This window comes from Lotus japonicus, chromosome 3, assembly GCF_012489685.1.
Source record: "Lotus japonicus ecotype B-129 chromosome 3, LjGifu_v1.2".
NCBI classification, from domain to species: Eukaryota; Viridiplantae; Streptophyta; class Magnoliopsida; order Fabales; family Fabaceae; genus Lotus; species Lotus japonicus.
The window spans coordinates 69,917,372-69,937,070 of NC_080043.1; the positions used below are offsets into that span (position 1 = coordinate 69,917,372).

At 42.5% G+C, this 19,699-nt stretch overlaps 1 protein-coding gene across 1 annotated transcript; it reads left to right on the forward strand.

Moving 5' to 3' along the window:
- Window positions 1-2,345: 2,345 nt before the first annotated feature.
- Window positions 2,346-19,124, forward strand: LOC130744614 (uncharacterized). Its single transcript, XM_057596785.1, has 8 exons — window positions 2,346-2,444; window positions 8,477-8,498; window positions 8,870-8,950; window positions 9,651-9,765; window positions 15,354-15,464; window positions 15,643-15,712; window positions 15,870-17,277; window positions 17,413-19,124. Exons 1-8 carry the CDS (start codon window positions 2,346-2,348, stop codon window positions 19,122-19,124), a joined length of 3,618 nt encoding a protein of 1,205 aa, XP_057452768.1.
- Window positions 19,125-19,699: the final 575 nt, after the last annotated feature.

Here is a 19,699-nt window from a genome sequence, read left to right on the forward strand (position 1 = left end):
GTTGCCAAGCCCATCACCCTCGTCTCGGGGCACCTCCTGCTCCCCCTCACTGTCAGTCTCGACCTCGTCAACTGGAACCTGTAGAGCAGCGACCAAGGCAGCATTGATCTCCATCTTAGCACCTGCAAATGGATTACAAGAAGAAAATTAGTAAGACGAAATGGCACACAACACTTTGGACGTAGTAACAAAAACACCCTACCTCTCTCGCGCAACAAGCAAGCGTTCTTACGAACACTATAAGTACAAAGATCGTAACAACGCAACGGCCGAATGCAGAATTCTTTGGGTGGATTACCCCTTACTTCCTTCCGTATGGCAGCCACCAAGAGGTTTTTGAAGGCCAAGTCCACTTCCGACAAGGCCCCGGCCTCGTAACCAAAAGCACTGATCTTTACGTCGTAGTGCTTGGCGTTCCAAGTCAGCGGGAACCGGGCGCGACTGCCGCCGTTCGGGGCCCTCTCGAACCACCAGTGAGGGGGCGGAGTAGTAGGCGCCACCCGGAAGAATTGATCTTTAAAGTCCCGGTAAGACTCTGCGAACGGGTGAAAGATCTGGAGGTCTTTACCCGACCTCAGGGTCACGATACCGTGCCCGCCATATCCTTGAGTGTGGGCCACCTCGAATAAATGGAAAAAGAGCGGAATCGACGGCTTCTGGCCAAACAAGACGCAAGCGACCTCGTACGCTCGTACGAAACCCCAAGCGCCGGGATGGAGCTGCGACGGCGCGACCCCCATATGGCGAAGAACGTCACATTGAAAGTCCGTGAGTGGCATCCTCACCCTCACCTTCTTCATGGTGTAGATATGCATGTACACCCCGAACGGCGGGGTGTGAGGTAGCCGCTCCTTCTTGCCCGGCGAATACACCATGTGACCGGGGCTAATCTGAGTCTGCGACATAAAACGCTGACTCCAGAAATAATCCTCCTTCTCGTTTGCGTACTCCGACGGGAGAGCGAGAATGGTGCGGCACCACTTGTCATACACGGCCTCGTCCCCCTTCAGATGCGGGTACTTCTCCCGGTCGATCTTCTTATTCTTGGGGGCCCCTGACCGGGGCCTAGAAGTCAAGGCCCCGCCCGAAGCCTCGTCTACGGTCTTGCCTTTCTTCTTCTGGGTAGGCTTCCCCATAATGACACCTGCACAAGGGAAAACGCCGTATCAACACCTAGGTCGTTGGAATCGGCTCAAAGAAGGACCCACCCGGAGTCCATCTTTGCCCTAGGCAGGAAAACGCGACCGTGCGGCGGCGCAGACCCTTAGAGAGAATCTCCCCCGCCGCAAGAGGGGGCCACCAGGGGAGGGGAAACTTCCAACTCCCCCAGGAGCAAGCTACCCTCTATGCTAGAAGAAAGAAAAAATTAAAACCTTAAGAAGGAGAGTCAAGTGAAGCGAGGACTTACAAGAAGAAACTGGAAAAACTTCCAAACGACCACCGTGCGAGAGAAGACACCACCGTGAAACGCCGGAACTTGGAGGAAGAAAAGGGAGAGGGCTTAGAGAATTCAGAGATGCAAAAGTGCAAATGAATCCCCCTCCCCTCTCTTTTATAGAAGATGAGGAGGGAGACGTGACGTTTCGACAGCCCTAGGTTCCCTAATCATGACGCTTGGGGAAACCAAGGGGCTCCGTCCAATCAAATCCTGCCACGTCAGAAAGGAAGCAGTGACGGCGAAGCGACACACGCCTCCAAAAGCACGTGGGAGAGGACTCGCGAAGCGACGCGACCCACCCGGAAACGACACGTACCATCCCAAGAGTCAGGTGCATTAAATGCAGTGGGCCCGAAACCTCACACCGTTCCACCCCCCCGCGTCTTTTTGACTTCTCAGATTCAAACCATGCAACAACCCACTCGGTAATAGACCCGGTCGGTCGAGGCTGTGTATACAACCTAAGGGGGCACGCACTGACCACCGACCTCAGCATTTAATGCCCCTCTCATCTCCCAAGAGAAACGCGTGGGAAAACGCTAAGGGGCGTTACCTCCCACGAACGTTTCGTTTATAAATAGTAATCACCCCTTGCAGGCTTCACACTCACCCCAAAGACAAAATGATCTCCACGGAGACTTACCTGAAGGCACTCAGGGCCGAGGCTCTGGATTGCGACCTATACTACTCCTACCAAACGCAGGTCACCACCCCTGGTAGGATCAGATCCCTGGTCAGCAGGCTTCTGACAGAGGATCTGGACCCCCAACTGAAGGCGGGTTTGCTGACCTTCTTGGAGCAGACGGAGGAGATGTGGGAATTGCACCGACGCCGCCTGGAGGTTAACATGCTAATTTGGGGCCTCGAGGTGTCCGCCGCAGAACACAGGGGCGAAGAGACGGGAACGATGGGCGAGATCGAAGCCGAGCTGGCCTCCCTTCTGGCCATACGAGAGGGTCTAGACAGGGACCTAAGGGCCGTCCGCCTCCGCTACAACGCCATGCGAGTAACACCCCCTTTCTAGGGGTACTAAATGTAATGGCCAAACGGCCCCACCATTAATGAATAAATTAATGAATAAAAGTTTAAATGTTTGACCTCTACGTAACGACCCCGAGCACCTCCGTGACACCACCAGCCCAGGACACGATTAGCCCACGCTCCGCTGGAACAGCCGACCAGGGCTAGGGGGCTACTGTTCCGGGAACCCTGACCGGGGACGGACAGGGGACCTAGGACAGGGCCGGACCCACCAAAAGTCCCAGATAAGGGGCCGTTTGGGGGAAGCCAAGGGCCCCCACTCCCGAGCCCCACCACTAAGGGTGAGGACAAGGAACCCGGGGCCCACTTCATAGGGGTTGACCTAGGCCAACTACCCTAGGGGTAGGTTGGCTGGTGCAGGTCCGTAGGGCCCCCCAGACCGTTGGATCACTGTTCCTCTGCAGGGGATCCAACGGTGATCCATGCCCCCATGTACGAGCCATGCATGACGTTGCATGGCTCCAACCCTAATCCTGCCTCTCCTATATAAAGGGAACACTCCTTCTATCTAAAGGTAACGTATTCTCTCCAACTTCACCATTCTTGCAACTCCCTCACTGACTTTAGCATCGGAGTGCCTTGCAGGAGCCCCTCCCGGGACCTTGCCTACTTGGAGCGTCTTCAACACGTCCAGATCCCCCTTCTCCTACCCCTTGTCAACGGGTAGCTTGGTCTCTCCCTGATCAATCATGAATAATGAAATTGCTACACGTTGATTCAAGAAATTATTTTACCGCTGAAAAGATACATGTCATCATTGACGCAAAAAACTGTCCCAAAAAATAATGATAGCAAATATCATGAATCATTCATGAGCCCGTGTGTCCGTGGCCTTGGAATGATTTATCTATTAAAAGAGGATAAACCGATAAAGTATGCATTTAATTGATTATTATTCATGAGAGGTGTGGGTGCATTCCGGTGTTGTCCTTCGTGATGTGGCCTTGGCTCCGGTTGCTCTTGTGGATTTCTTGAGGACGGTGGGGGAGTTTTTTTATCATGATAAGCTGGAGTGGAAGACTTCTGAGTTTCACCATCTTCTTCCTCCTCCTCATGTGTTTGCGGAATATTAGAAATTGGGAGGCCTATACTCAACCACAAAAGCTAGCTCAAGAGTTGAGGTTTGCACTACCCTTATAAAGGCTATCTATGCTCTATCTCTAGCCAATGTGAGACTTCTAACACACCCCCTCACGTCCAGGACTGAACAACCTGGAACGTGGGATCAACAACAACAGGTGGCCCAATAATGGGAAGTCTCCACAACAAATAACAAATGGATCTAGGATAGGCTCTGATACCATATTAGAAATTGGGAGGTCTATACTCAACCACAAAAGCTAGCTCAAGAGTTGAGGTTTGCACTACCCTTATAAAGGCTATCTATGCTCTATCTCTAGCCAATGTGGGACTTCTAACACGGAAATCATAGCCATACCCCCTCCCCCCGCGCCTAACATTGGGCCAGGTAAAATTACTTGGGGTCAGGGGCGTATCTAGGGAGGGGCATGCAGGGGCCATCGCCCCCCCCAAGAATTTTGAAATCTTCACCGACTATAGGTATTTTTATACAGGAAAATGTTATAATATTTTGTAATGCATCAAGTTGACTTCCTGACATGAAAGCCCATTATTTTATGGGTAATGGTCGTCATGAGAAACAAGATGGAGATATGATTACCCCTGTAAAAATACCTGATGTCCTGATCACAAAAAGAGTATGTTTGTATAACTCTCCTGTGGACAATGTGCCGTAGAGAGTGCATTAAGAACCTCGCCCATCCATCAACATAGCAGAGGTGAGGAAGACCTTTAGGAATTTGACAGTCTAATTGCAGGTACGATGTTCAGGTTTGTCTACGGAATAGAAACAATTGCTAGATTTGTTGGCATTCATGCAAGACAAAGATGATACATATAAGATATAACAGTCCAATCCCGTGTGCACGTTGTGTAGACCACACGACACGGTGGTGGGACAAGACAAACACTAGCAGAATGCAATGAATAATACTAGTATGTTGTGTTTTCAATCGCAACACTTGTTGCTGTTGCTTACGGATTTAGAAACCAATCTACAATTTCTTTCATTCACGAGTTTGGAAACATTCACACTTCAAATTCTTTTCTTTTCCATCTTGATTAGTCTTTTTTTTTATATTTCTTTCTTATGTTTTTATTGTATCATATGTTATATTACTTATTTAATTTTCTTTTTTTTTATTTACTTTAAAGTGTAAGTAAATTAAGAGTGTGAAGAAATAATGTTCCTTCAATTCTTTGACAAATAGTGGTCTATTGGAAATGAAGAAGTTTATTGAAGAAATTGAAAATTTAAAACTAGTACAGTAAATCATATTTAAAATTAAACCCTACTCTAGAAGATCAAGATCATTTATAAGAAAAAGTAAAGAGAATAATATAGGGCGCAAGATGTTGAGATTACTAAGAGTTGTCGAGCACAGCTGGGCAAGGAACAAAAACTATGTACTTCGTCTTGTACAACACCGCTTTTTGAAGCTCCTTTCGTTCTCAGGTCAGAACTGCAAGTTGTTCAACAACATTTTTGAAAGCTACTTTAAAAGTCTAAAAATATTATTTTCTTGATTTTCAAAAAACATCAATAAGTTTTAAAAAGTAACTATTTTTATTTGAAATGAGATCAAGTTATTTTTTTATTAATAATAAGTTTTTTTGTCAGCGAGGAAATTAAATAACACAAACACTGCGCAACACCTCTTATATGGAACAAGAAGTGAGACTACACCCTCAGGCGGAATGACCAAATCCTAATATAACACTGCATATGTAAGCCTAAGGCTGCTAACCAAATGCACACGAGTTGACTTCCCTCCGAACATGTCTAACAGAAACGCACAAAGGGCGAGAGACTATGGACAAAATCTCGTTCAGAATCAAGGCTGGGGCAAGCCATATATGTATCCCATATCCTAATTAAGCTATCAGAAAACCATATTTAAGGGCCAACAACTCGGTATACAAGGGATCACTTGTTAAATTGACAACGCAATTATTACTTACAATTGATCTCTTGCGTTTTTTTTTTCAAAACCAATTGATCACTTGTTGAGGAGGCAGGTAGTTGATTAAATATATTTAATCAATAATTTATGTATGACGTATAATAACTAGTGAATTTAACAGGAACTTAGATAAAAAAAAGACTCATGGTCACAATAAATTATTAATTAGAAGTTGTTAAGTGATTATATTTATCTAATGCCTAGTTAATCACACTTGTGAGACTTCTGTGCACCAAAAATATTATGCAACTATTGGTCTGATATGGGCTTATTGATTAGTTGGGTTTATCAGCCTAATGTAAATATGGGTCACGCAACCCATGGTCCGGGCGGACCGAAACTCAATCTATAAATATCAGACACCACCCAAGCGGTGGGGGATCTAACTTTTCACGTATTTTTTCATTTTGTCAGTTTTCTATCGCTCTCAAACTGGTTAGCCCTTGCTTGATAGTTCCATACCGGAACATTGGCGCCCACCGTGGGGCTTCTGTAAAATAAATCCCCACTACCATAAACAAGAGGCTATGTGATTTCTACTTCTGAGAGAGGAGGGCGAACGAAATTGAAAGTGAAGCCATGCAATCAATTTATGTCAAAATGTCAGTTCAAAAGTGGTGGCTACATTGGCGAACGAAAAGGAAGAAGAAAATGCAGAGAAGTGCGATGTCGCCTTTGTTATTGCCTTCAGCCCATCCCAAATATCAGTGGAAAAGAAAAAGGAAGACCTGCGAAGCCTGTTGACGAACTTGATGCCATTCGCACTCTCTCTCTTTCTCTAATATTTAATATGGTTTTTTGATCTTCTTGGAAAGTTTTTCTTCTGGGCTTTCCACCCCTCATTGTTCTCTTTTTTGCAGTGATTTACCTGTTCCACTTTCTGCACTGAAGGCGTTTGTTAAAATTGAATATTTATTTATTCTATCAAAAATGACTCTGTGAGTTCGTTTGTGAAAATGAGGACCTTGAAAGGAAATTGGAGAAGAATTGCTTCTGGATGGAATTCTCAGTCATGGTTCATGGATCTGCTTCGCCGCTTAAACGGATCGAGGAAAAGGAGAGCAAGCGACGAACGGTTACCAGATAAGGTGAAAAAGAAAAGGGCGATCAAGAAGAAGAAATTGCACAACCGCCACTTAAGAGAGGAAGCCACCACTTGAGTTGAAACCGCCCACTCAATTTCAACTGCCACGCCCAAAATTTAAACGATCATTTTGTCTCAACTGCAAGTTCGGAGTTGCAACCGCTCATGCTGTCTCAACCGCCACTTCTGAATCGAAATTGTCCATGCTCGCCTATGAGTGACATCAAACCACATTGATTCAGGACCACTCAAGCAGATCCTTGTTCCTTCAAATTTTTCTTCTACTTTCTGTTTCGGTTTTGTTTCCTTTAGATTTGTGCTTTGATTATCAATAGTTCGACATCAATTTCATCATTCTCTTCTTTGTGTTTGATATGAGACAGAGAGAAGCATGGCAGATTAAGAAGAATGAGCATATGAGTTGGAGCACACCAACTGTTCGACGAAATGCTTCAGCGAAACGTTGCTTTGTCGAACGCCACAGTTGCGCCAGTCAACTTCGTTATCATTTTCAAGTTCAGGAAAGGCATGTGCACATGGCCAACTCACTAGAAAGGGAAGTGACAGTGAAGAGGATGGTAAAGAAAAAGTAAAAGGCATTGGGAGAGTGTTTAGAATCTGAAGATGAAGAACCAATTTTCTGCCACACCAATTACTTGATGGAATGAAGGATGATAAAGATGCATCCTAGGAGAGGGCACGCGAACAAAAAATGTCTGGTCTTGAATAGCACAAAATCTGGAACTGAGACAAAATCCTGGTTTGACAAATCTTTCTTTTAATTCTATTTAATATCCTATCTGCATAATCTGCATGCTGCCTGCACAAAGAATAGTGATTTTCTTTGATAACTATTCGAACTCCAGTGGAATATACCCTTGCATAGTTAATTCTTAATTTGTTTTGATGGTAAATCCTTAATTGATTATTTGAGGAACAGTCTCCTGGCTTTAATAAGACGTACCTTTGGAAAGTGTCTAATTGCAGTGGATGTTTTATATCACTATATGAATTTGAACTGTTTGAGCTATAAAATAATGAGCTTTAATTTTGATGAATGGATGCTATTTACTTGAATTCAAAGTTGATTCTGAAGTTAATGCTTTCCATCTTATTAAGTATCAATTTGTCTTTGTTGTGAGTTGCTCTGCTATATTCTTGGAATTAAACATGAAGAATTGGTCCTTCAAATTGAGATTTTGCCTGCTAATCCTGAAAGCTTGATTACTTGAACTTGTGATGCAAGAGATTGAAATTTATGTTGAAAATCAATCTATACTCGATTACTTCCAGATTGATGTTGGATCTGATTGCATTTTGGGGTCCATGAGTTTCAGTTTGTACTTTGAAGAGATCTCCAAATGCCTATCATATATTTGATAAATTCTCTATGTGAGTTCAAAAGAAGTTCAAGAAGGTATAACGTTGCTGTTTGGAAAAAAGTTACCTTGAGTCCTTGACTTTGTGTTGGTTATCAAATGTCTCTAATGCTATGCCTTATATTATTTGGCCAGCTTTCATGTTAAACTGCCATTTCACTTAGAAAACTTTAGGTTTGGGTGTTGTGTGTTTGAGTTATCATAAGCTATAAAATTTCTCCTACAATTAAACATTGTTTTGATGATAATTTGCTTGCTTAGATTCAGATGGATACACCAAACTATATGTATGTAATGATGTGGAACTTTAATCATATTATTTCCATAGAAAATAAGCATTTGGTTATTACATGATTCTGAAATGGAATCAAGGTTTTTCTTTTAAAGTCAGAGGGCAGTATGGTTAATAGGCCTGCATATGCATTTTGGAAGATCTTCATCATGTGTCTTGTGAAGTATCTATAACTATCATAATTTATGTGCTTAATAGGTTCAAGGGTACCAGAAATTGAGTATTGGCCAAAAAATATGATAAGATTTCACTTTTTAGTTATCCTGTCATGACTTTTGTTTAAAGCAACATGGATTTTGGTTTTGGTTTTGTGAAGCATGCAGCCTTGAACCTTGGATGAATGTTCATTGAATTGATGGTGGAATGATTCTGATTTAGATAAATTAGCTTAGGTTGATCATAAGAAGTGTTCCATTGTGTTTTTGCTGCTTAGTTTAGTAATTGAGAAGACTCATTCATAATACTGAGAAAACTAATTTCTTTAAGGTTTTGGATTTTGAATATTGTTCCTGTACAATTTGCATGTTTGTCCGCTTCTTACATGTTTTGATATTGTCAATGTTATATTAAATTTTATCTCATGCTAACAAGGTGATGAGTTGACAGGTGATGAGTTGACTAAAAACAGTCAAAGCATAAAACATTATGTACAGAAAAAGAAAGGAGCAACAGGTATGCACTCTTTTCTCTACCCCAGGCAGGAGAGTTTTTAACGAGGCATAACCTTTTAAAAATGTTCATGGGCGTAACATTTTATTTGTTCCCATGGCGGAAACATATCAACTAAGGTCTATCAATTGGGCGACGTCAGACAATTGAGAAAGAGTAAGTCTCTTAAAACAAGAGCATTTGACCACGAATTCATAAGCACAGCCTTAAATTGGATTTAAGCTTGTCCAAACTAAGCACAAGTCTCCACGCGAGCATATAATGAAATCAAATATTGTGACTTTGATTTCCATGAATAACTAAGTCAAGAAATGAGAAATTTTGACTAAGTTATATACACAAAGGCCTTATGATTCCAAAGTAGTTGATTGAGATAAAACTCTACAAAATCTATGAGATTTGCTTCACAGTTATTTTACTATATACAGTAAAGAAAGGCGAGATGATTCTGATGAAAAGTCGTATTCGAACTCTTTAGTTGAGCGATATTAAACAATATCTTCTTTTGGGCGATATTAAACAATATCGTTTTTTATGATAAAGTTCATCTTACAAAGGATACACTACACTGAGCATAGATGAATGTGCAAGCGATGTGAAGTAAGTGTGTTCCATATTATTGATTTACATTTAAGTCTTTAACTTTTATTTTGTTCAAGTTTCAAACTATTGTGCATTATTACTTGTGGTATTATGAGAGCAGGTTGTGATCATGGTTTAGGGGAAGAGAAAATTGATCATGATAATGACAGTGAGGCTGTGATTGATGCGAAGAGACGATTTGGGTCAACTTGCACACGCTACACAAAGATCAAGAAGTAACAGCAAAAGTTGAAATGACAAAGGAATGACTACTTAGCTTTTATGTCTTTTAAATTTTGATTTTGGAGCCTATGTGCCCATTATTTCCTTTGCACATTTTGGGCGTGTCAATTACTTGTTAGTCTTTGTGTAGTGTTGGGTGAGTTGATTACTTGTGGGCTCGAAAAAAAGACACACTTCGTCTTAAAGCTTTAAAGACTCGGTGTCTTGTGGGCTTGTGGTCTGATATGGACTTATTGATTAGTTGGGCTTATCAGCCTAATGTAAATATAGGTCACGCAACCCATGGTCCGGGCGGACCGAAACTCAATCTATAAATATCAGACACCACCCAAGCGGTGGGGGATCTAACTTTTCACGTATTTTCTCATTTTGTCAGTTTTCTATCGCTCTCAAACTGGTTAGCCCTTGCTTGATAGTTCCATACCGGAACAACTATCATGCCTTTTGTTTTTGGTCAATCAACTATCATGTCTCGAATTTTAATTAGATGCCTCTAATTTGCTAATCGTTTATAGAAATGAAATGAAATAAGCCCATTCATTAATTCTAAAAAAAATGAGACACTTGCCCAAATTTTGGCGAACCATTCACAAAGCAAAAATCCACCAAGCCCAAAATATTAGTGGATACATCACCAGAAATGCTTCGCTATTGACCAAAAATAGAAAAAGGCTTCACCCACTCACAAGATCTTAACCCAGGAATGATTTAATGTGCTTGAACAAAAAAAAATGAATATGCTCCAAGCACTATGGGCAAAACGAAATAAAACCCCTGTCCACTGTCCAGTATTGCGTATGAGAATTTTAATTTTTCCAATTTTTTCCAATTATCACTCTTCTAGAGTTTTCTAAGGGTTTCTCTGTGAATGATTTTTATCTCTAGCTTGCTTAGCTTATTATAGGCAAGGAAGGTTTTGCCTAGCGTGGGTTAGTTTGAAACAGACCCACGATGGATCAGTTACCCTTTCCACCATTAGATTTAGTGTTTTTTATTTGAACGGTCCAGATCAGCTAATAATAATAATAATTCATTAATTAAATATATAGAACTTTACTAAAATATCCATGTCTCTTTCCAATGCTTCCTTCAACCCCACTACCGTCCTTGAACCACTATGCTGCCACCGCCAATCTCCCTCAGCCTACTAGCACCGCCACCATGGATCCACCAAAATCCCAGATCCGAAGTTGAAGCAACATGCAAACCCATCATCTCCCCCCAAAGCCCCCTTAGTAGCTTTCTCTCCTACCTCTGAGAACCCATAGCCGCCACCACCCCTCTCCCTCCCATGGCAGCGCCGCCACCACCACTCAACACAACCAGATCTGGTTCGCTTGCAGGAAACGGGTCGAAGATGCGCCATCCTCTGTCAAAGCCTGAATCAGCCTCAACCTCCATGAAACCTCTCCTTCATCTTCCTCAACCTTGACCCATCCCCATTATTGCAAAGCCCAACCACCGTAACCACCATCCAAAGCAGAAAACCCACCATCAGAAGCCCCAAATTCAGTACTAGAAGGTGGAGAAGAAATAATGGAAACCAGAACCTCCAATCCAACACTCAAACCCGCACCGCCGCCACCTCAATGGCCCTACCAAGCAAACTGCGACAAAGTCAACTGACGGCAAGGCTCCCCGGAAGCAGCTGGCGACAGAGGCGGCGAGGAAGTCCGCTCCGACAACCAGAGGAGTGAACAAGCCACACAGAAGATCCGAAAGTGCTGAGAAATAGAAGATCAAGTTTACCCACAAACAATAGCAACCTAATGGGTTTGGGTTTTAGCAAGAGCATGATCCAGAATTAGCACCAACACTAATCCTCGTAGAGTCTGTAAGACCCAGGATTTTAGAATTTATTAAATAATTAATTAATTTCCAGCTCACGCATAGGACTCTCTGTGTAAGCGTGAGTGGAACTTGACTTGTGTTTGACTTTTTGACAAGTAATGTGAAGACGAAAGTTCACAATATGTTTAAGGATGACACTATAGTCATTTTGATTGATAGCACGAGCCATATTCGCACCCGACTAAGGTCGAGAGTGTCTGAAAAAAGGCTATATCCGCTCCTAGAGCACTGTTTAAGAGAATTTTAGAATTAAAGAGAGAATAAGAACCTCTGAGTATTTTTCCCATGACCATCTTTCCGATACGAAACCCTGGACTGTACGCTTGTTAGGTTTCGCTTTCCGGAAGTACGCCGAAGCCAGACTTTAATTTCTCGGGGACTTTAACTAAGACCCTGAATGATGAGTTTTTCTATTCGGAGCTTCTAACGAAGTTTCCATCCGCGCTACCTCATTTCTTTCGACGTTTGTGATCTTTTTCCTGAAGGAAGTTTCTTCATCCGACGTCGACTGCAAAAAGTAGTTTTCGGCATAAATCGATCCACACCGTCTTTGAGACGTTTTCCTCAATTAAATGAACCTTAATTTGAGTTTCGACATTCTGTCGCCGAATACTCAATTTTTATCAACAGAAGAAAGTACCAAAACGACCGGAACCGCGAAATATCGATTTTTCGGATTTTCGCCTCACCTATAAAAACGGAAAAAATGAGAAATTTCTCATTTCTTCCCATAAGAGGCCGCGAGCTCCAAGGAGGAAGGGGGAGAAGAGAATTTTGTCGTTTCTTGCCCGATCGTCGCACAGTCAGTTGTTATACGTAGGCTCGAGGTACTGATGCTATTCCTTACCTCTGATCGTAAATTCTGTCGTTTTTCTCTATGTCTTTCCGTGCTCAAAGTTTTGAGTTTTTTGTAAAAGTGTCCAAATAACTTGATTTTTCTGTCTAAACTTATTCCCTGCATGCCCAAGAGCATGAATATTCAGTTGTTTTCTGTTGAATCTCGCAGAATCTCCGCAGAGATCAAATTCTGTAGAAATACCCATTTTTATGAGAAAGCCTTGCTTTTTGGTTCGAAAACTCTCGACTGAGCTTAGCGCCAGTATGATTAGTTGTTATAAATGTCGTTAGGATCAAGATCATCAAATTTATTTTTCGAAATTCCAATTTTGAATTTCCGAGCTAAAAACACTGACCAAAATACCCCTGTTCTAGTTTTCGACCCGATAATTTTTCTGAGAGTTTCCCTGGCCTAGATATCGCCTAAGAATACCTAGGAATTAAATTAGATCGAAGAAAAAGTTCGGAAACCCTATTTTCTAAAGTGGCCGAAACTTAGTGTTATGGTGCCTTGTCCAAAAATAATTTTTGGGTCTGTATGGCCTGAGCTATAACGTAGCTCTTTCAATTGTCTAAATTTTGGCTTTGGTTTCGTGTCATTCCGAGTTCTATAGCTCGAGTTATGCACGTTTTAGCGAACGATGTCTCCGTTGTCCGTTCATGCCTAAATGTCGAACTCTAGAGCTTCGAAAGCTTCTTTTCGGGTTTTGATAGTGTTATTAGTTGTATTGTTTCTTAGCGACTAAGGAATGATACTTTGCTTAAGGTTTGGAACGAGTTGAGCTGAGGAAAGAGACTTTGGAGCAATTGGTGAGGTTTCACAACTAAGGAGGACGCTCGGGGAACTTGCTGAGTTCGGGAGCTTTATTTTGGATTGGACTGGGATGTTGAGCCTGGATGGAGAAATTGGCTAAGGTAAGGGTAACTCGGTTTTAGAGCGTCATTTGAGTCTTGCATGATTTATTCGCACTGCATGCGCTTGAGATGAAGATGTTTAATTTGATTGGCGTTGATTGAAATATTGTATGCTTGCAATGTTGTGTGCTTGCTTATGTTGACTGTTTCTGAGGCTTGTGCCAAATGTTTTTTGGAGGCTTCGGCCGAGTGAACTTATTGAGACGTGTGTCTCCGTTTTCTGAGAGGCTTCGGCCGTTTGCTGGTTTCTGTCATTTCTGCTTTCTAGTGGATAAGACATGGTTATTGTTGATACCTTGATTGTTGTTATGTTGAAATAGTGAGCTGAGTTAGTATGCATTTTGATGAGACGTATGTTTGTTGATAATATGAATAACATGTGATTATGTTGATTTGATTATTGAATTTGAGATTGTTGTTTGAGTGACCACTGAGTTGGATGAGATGTTTTGGTTTGCTTAAAGTGGCGATGACGTGGGTTTGTCCCACGGGATTGTCCCGTCTTTTCGAGACGTTATAAAGTGGCAATGAGGTGGATTTGTCCCACGCGATTGTCCCGTCTTTTGAGACGATAAAGTGGCGATGAGGTGGGTTTGTCCCACGGGATTGTCCCGTCTGTCGAGGCATTATAAAGTGGCAATGAGGTGGATTTGTCCCATGCGATTGTCCCATCTTTTGAGACGTTAAAATGGCGATGAGGTGGGTTTGTCCCACGGGATTGTCCCGTCTTTTCGAGACGTTATAAAGTGGCGATGAGGTGGGTTTGTCCCGCACGATTGTCCCGTCCTTTGAGACGCTAAAGTGGCGATGAGGTGGGTTTGTCCCACGTGATTGTCCCGTCTTGCGAGACGTTATTGTTTGATTGATATTGTTGAAGTTGTTGATATCTGATTTGATGTTATATTGTTGAGGTTATTGATATCCGAGTTGATTATATTGTTGGTTCTACTGATATCTGAGTTGGTTTATATTGTTGGCTTTGACGATATCTGATTTGATTTATATTGTGGGTTCTGTTGATATATGAGTTGATTTGTATTGTTGATTTTGTTGAAATTTGATCTAAATCTATACTGTTGAGGTTATTGTTATCTGAATTAATCTATGCTTTTAAGTTATTGATTCCTGAGTTAATTTATGCTGTTAAATTTTGTTGATATCTGTTTCAAAACCATATCGTTTGATTCTGTTAAATATGTGATTTGATTTCATGATCGATATGATGAGCTGTCATCTAATTTGAGTTTAGTTGCCAGTTTAGTTACCATGCTAAGTATTTAAATTTGAATAGCATGATTTTCTCTTTCATATGTGGTAGTTGTATGGAGTTAACCCTTTCTGCTTGCTACTTGTTGTTTGGGCGCTTAACGCTATTAGGCGATGGAGAATCTTCGATGAAGGTTGACCTTTGTGCGAGTGGGAGATGAAGACTTGAAGAATTATGGAAGACTCGAAGAATAGAGTCGGGTTTAAGGCTAGAGTCTTGGGTTAGAGAGCTTACCGTTACTGGTTTAAGCTCGCATAATGATTTTAGGAATTTATATTTGAGGTTTCGAGTAGGTTCTGATACGTTGCTTTCCAGGGTTTCCCCGATGTGGAAATCGTAGGGAGTATGTCGGATTTTGTGGTGTCTTTGCCTAATAGATTCTTTGTTGAATCTGATTCTTGTTAGGTTCTGTAGGTTGTGTTTTGTCGTTTTACCCTCGGGTACTTGCCTTGTTCAAGGCTCGATGTAATTTGTTTTGCAGTTGGGAGTATGCATGACATGTTTTGGAAATACTTTGAGAAGAAAAAAAAACATACTCGCGTTTATAAATTCTTTTGGGAAAACATTGCATATTTACTTTATCAGATTGTTACCGTAACCCCTAAAAATCGGGGCGTTACAGAGTCCCCAAGCATTTATGTTTCCAAAAATCCAGATCTGTGTATGTTGAAGCTTGGCACTCAGATCTGTCAAATCTGTTAATTTCTGCAGAAATATTGAGGAAAAAGAGAAGAACCCTATTAACAGAGGCCGTGAGAGAAGAGAAAGAGCCAGATTGGTGGAGGAGAAAGACTTGCAAAAGGTCGCCTGTGGCCAGTGGAGGTGAATCTGCGACTGAGAAGGAGAAAGCGAAAGAACTAGGTGGAGCGGCGAGGCTACGGTGGTGCTGCAGCGGCGAGGCTTGGTGCTGTCGGTGGTAAAAGATGAAGAAGAAAGAATATGAGCGGAGGATAAACATGGAAAAAATTGAAGAATGAAGGTTATTTTTGTCTTATCATAGGTACAGTAAAACTGAACCACCGTGGGTCAGTTTGAAACTGACCCACGCTAGGCGCAGCCGGCAAGGAATGGTGTCAAGTCACTGATTATCCCAAAACACAATGTAAAAATTCTTTGAAACATACCTACAAATTATAATTTTTTACTAAATTTGTAGATTGTTTTAAAAAAATATTTTTAAAATCACTTTAAATTCAAGCAACATTTTTTTTTTTTTACAATTTGTAGATTGAACGACTGATCAAAGCGGGACATTTGTCCAATTTTGTCTCAGGAGAAAATACACAGCTAGAAGCAGTCAAAAACACGGGCGGTGATTTGTCAAAGGGAAAGGAGGTAGTTGAGGAGTTGGGAGTACCCGTCGGGTCTTGCTTATCAATCGCCGGGGGATTTGGCGGCGGGCGCATGTCTAGCAAGGGAAGGAAAAGGTATGTTGAGGCAGTGAACTCGGTTCACCACGCTTACGAGGGGGAATGTTGGCTGAATCACACTCCTATTACCTTCTCGCCAAAAGATTTTGATCATGTGATTCCGCATGATAACGATCCAATAGTGGTGACTCTGCGCGTAAATAACTATGTTACTAATAAAGTTTTTCTAGACCAAGGCAGTTCTGCTGACATCATATATGGTGATGCATTTGAACGATTGGGCTTAAAGGAGTCAGACTTAAAGCCATATATGGGGTGTCTAGTTGGGTTCACAGGCGATCGGGCCAAGGTCCGAGGCTATGTGGAATTGGACACTGCTTTTGGTGAGGGTGAATATGTGAAGAAATTTCAAGTAAAGTATTTGGTTCTTCCGTGTAAGGCGACGTATAATGTGCTTCTAGGGCGTGATACTTTGAACAAAATATGTGCAGTAATTTCAACCGCCCATTTAACAGTGAAGTATCCAGCTTGCAATGGAAAGGTGGGGATTTTGAGGGTGGATCAAGAGGCCGCCCGAGCCTGTTACGCACAAAGTTTGGAACTTTATGGTAAGAAGGCAACCAAGGAAGCACATCGTGTCACGGAAATTTTTCCACATGAGAATTTTAGTTTGGATCCTCGTGATGATTCGGAGGAGTTGAGACCTCAGCCGGTGGAAGAAACCAAATCTGTTCACTTATCTGGGCGTGCTTTGAAAATTGGAAGCACCTTGTCAAAGGAACAAGAGGATCGATTGGTCCAGCTACTCAAAAACAATTTGGATTTATTCGCATGGACAATTAAGGATGTTCCAGGCATTGATCCCACCGTTATTTCTCATCACTTGTCAATCCAGCAAGGGGCTAAACATGTTGTACAAGCTCGAAGGCGGATGGGCGAAGAAAAGGACAAGGCAGTACAAATAGAAACTCAAAAGTTACTTGAAGGAAAATTCATTAGAGAAGTTCAATACCCAACATGGTTGGCAAATGTTGTTATGGTGCGAAAGGCTAATGGGAAATGGAGAATGTGTACATATTACACAAGTCTAAACAAAGTTTGCCCCAAGGATTCTTATCCGCTTCCAAACGTGGACAAGTTAGTAGATGGGGCTTCTGGGAATGAAATGCTCAGTTTAATGGATGCATATTCAGGGTACAACCAAATTATGATGTATCGTCCTGATGAGGAGAAAACGACGTTCATGACAAGCCAGGCGAACTATTGTTACAAAACAATGCCTTTTGGTTTGAAGAATGCAGGAGCGACCTACCAGCGATTGATGGACAAGGTTTTTGCAAATCAAGTGGGAAGAAACATGGAAGTGTATGTGGATGACATGATTGTTAAAACTGTCAAAGGGGGCGAGCATCATGAAGACTTGGCCGAGGCATTTGCACAAATCAGGAAATACAATATGAGATTGAATCCAGAAAAATGCTCCTTTGGAATTTTAGGTGGCAAGTTTTTAGGATTCATGGTCACTTCAAGGGGGATCGAGGTTAATCCAGACAAATGCAAAGCTATAGTAAACATGAAAAGCCCGTCCAATATTCGCGAAGTCCAAAGGTTAACAGGACGGTTGGCGGCCTTATCTCGCTTCTTGCCAAAAGCAGGTGATAGGGCAGCGCCATTTTTTGCGTGTTTAAAAAAGAATACAACTTTTCAGTGGACAGGGGCGTGCGAAGAGGCCTTTCAGCAGCTTAAGGAGTTACTGGCTTCACCACCTATGCTAGCTAAGCCTACGCCTGGGACTCCTTTAATTCTTTACTTGGCGGTCACTGAGGCGGCGGTTAGTACAGTTTTGCTTCAAGAAGAAAACAAGCAGTCTAAAATCATATACTTTGTTAGTCACACGCTACAAGGGGCAGAAGTGCGTTATCAGAAAATAGAAAAGGCGGCTCTAGCAATACTAAAGACGGCCAGGCGACTTCGGCCATACTTTCAGAGTTTCCAAATAAAGGTCAAGACTGACATTCCCTTGAGGCAAGTTTTGCAAAAGCCTGATTTATCAGGGCGACTGGTTAGTTGGTCGGTCGAGCTGTCGGAATATGACATTAGCTATGAACCGAGAGGACAAGTCACAATTCAGAGTCTGATTGACTTTGTAGTGGAGTTAACACCCACGGAGGGTGACAAAGAAAATGCTGAATGGGTACTTTCAGTGGATGGTTCATCCAATGAATCAGGAAGTGGGGCAGGCGTGTCGATTGAAAGCCCTGACAAAATGATGATTGAGCAATCACTCAAGTTTGGATTCAGGGCGAGCAATAATCAATCCGAGTATGAAGCGTTAATAGCTGGCTTGAGACTCGCCATTGAATTAGGAGTGCAAAATTTATATATAAAGGGTGACTCTCAGTTGGTAGTGAAGCAAGTACGCGGTGAATACCAAGTGAAGGATCCACAATTGTCCAAATACCTAGAAATTGTTCAAAGGCTTATGCAGGCGATCAGACATGTAAGGATCGAGCACATACCAAGAAGTCAAAACGAGCGTGCGGATGCATTGGCTAAACTGGCTAGCACTGGGCGATTCGGAAACTACCAAACTGTAATACAAGAAATCTTGCCCCATCCAAGTACAGACATGGCGGAGTTCAAAGTGGCAAAGGCCATAGAGAATGAGGAATCATCTTGGATGGATCCAATCATCGAATTCTTAAGTCAGCAACCGCAAGATGAAAGCAAAAACACTAAAGAAAGAAGGCGAGAGGCTAGCTTTTACACCCTAGTGGGTGGACAGCTGTATAGGCGAGGAGTAATGTCTCCAATGCTTAAATGCGTGGATACCGTCAAATCTCAAGAGATAATGGCTGAGGTTCATGAGGGAGTATGCTCAAGCCACATTGGAGGGCGGCCTTTGGCCGTAAAAGTCCTTAGGGCGGGATTCTATTGGCCAACCATCAAGAAAGATTGCCTTGAATACGTGAAGAAGTGTTCCAAATGTCAGGTTTTCGCCGATATACACAGGGCACCACTAGAGCAACTCACAACAATGACCACCCCGTGGCCCTTCGCCATGTGGGGAACGGACATTTTGGGACCTTTCCAAAGGCAAAGGCTCAAATGAGGTTCATCGTGGTAGCAGTAGATTATTTCACCAAGTGGATAGAGGCCGAGGCACACACCACAATCACTGCCGCCAAGGTGCGAAACTTCTTGTGGAGGCGTGTTGTGTGCCGTTTTGGAGTCCCAATGGCATTAGTTATGGATAATGGCACTCAATTTACCAGCACACTGACAAGGGATTTCTGCGCTGACCTTGGGATTGACATGCGATTCACTTCAGTTGAACACCCACAGACGAACGGCCAGGCTGAGGCGGCAAACAAAGTCATATTAAACGGATTAAAGAAGAAGCTTGATGAGGCGAAAGGATGGTGGGCAGAGGAGTTGCCCGGTGTTTTGTGGGCGTACAATACCACGGTCCAAACCAGCACTGGAGAAACGGCGTATAGGCTAACCTATGGTTCAGACGCCATGTTACCTGTGGAGGTAGAAAATCAAAGCTGGAGGGTTGCAAACAGGAATGAAGAAGAAAACAATGATAACTTAATCGCAAACTTGATCATGCTTCCAGAATTGCAAAGAGAGGCACACTTGCGTAATGAAGCTGGAAAGATAAGGGTCGCCCGAAAATACGCA

What these genes read in the sequence shown, in the direction of transcription:
- LOC130744614 (XM_057596785.1), top strand. Translation starts at nt 2,346, where the DNA reads ATGGGCGAGATCGAAGCCGAGCTGGCCTCCCTTCTGGCCATACGAGAG. An exon ending in CGCTACACAAAGATCAAGAA is followed by an intron (nt 9,766 to 15,353) that starts GTAACAGCAAAA and finishes TAATTTCTGCAG; the next exon opens with AAATATTGAGGAAAAAGAGA. An exon ending in GGCGCAGCCGGCAAGGAATG is followed by an intron (nt 15,713 to 15,869) that starts GTGTCAAGTCAC and finishes TACAATTTGTAG; the next exon opens with ATTGAACGACTGATCAAAGC.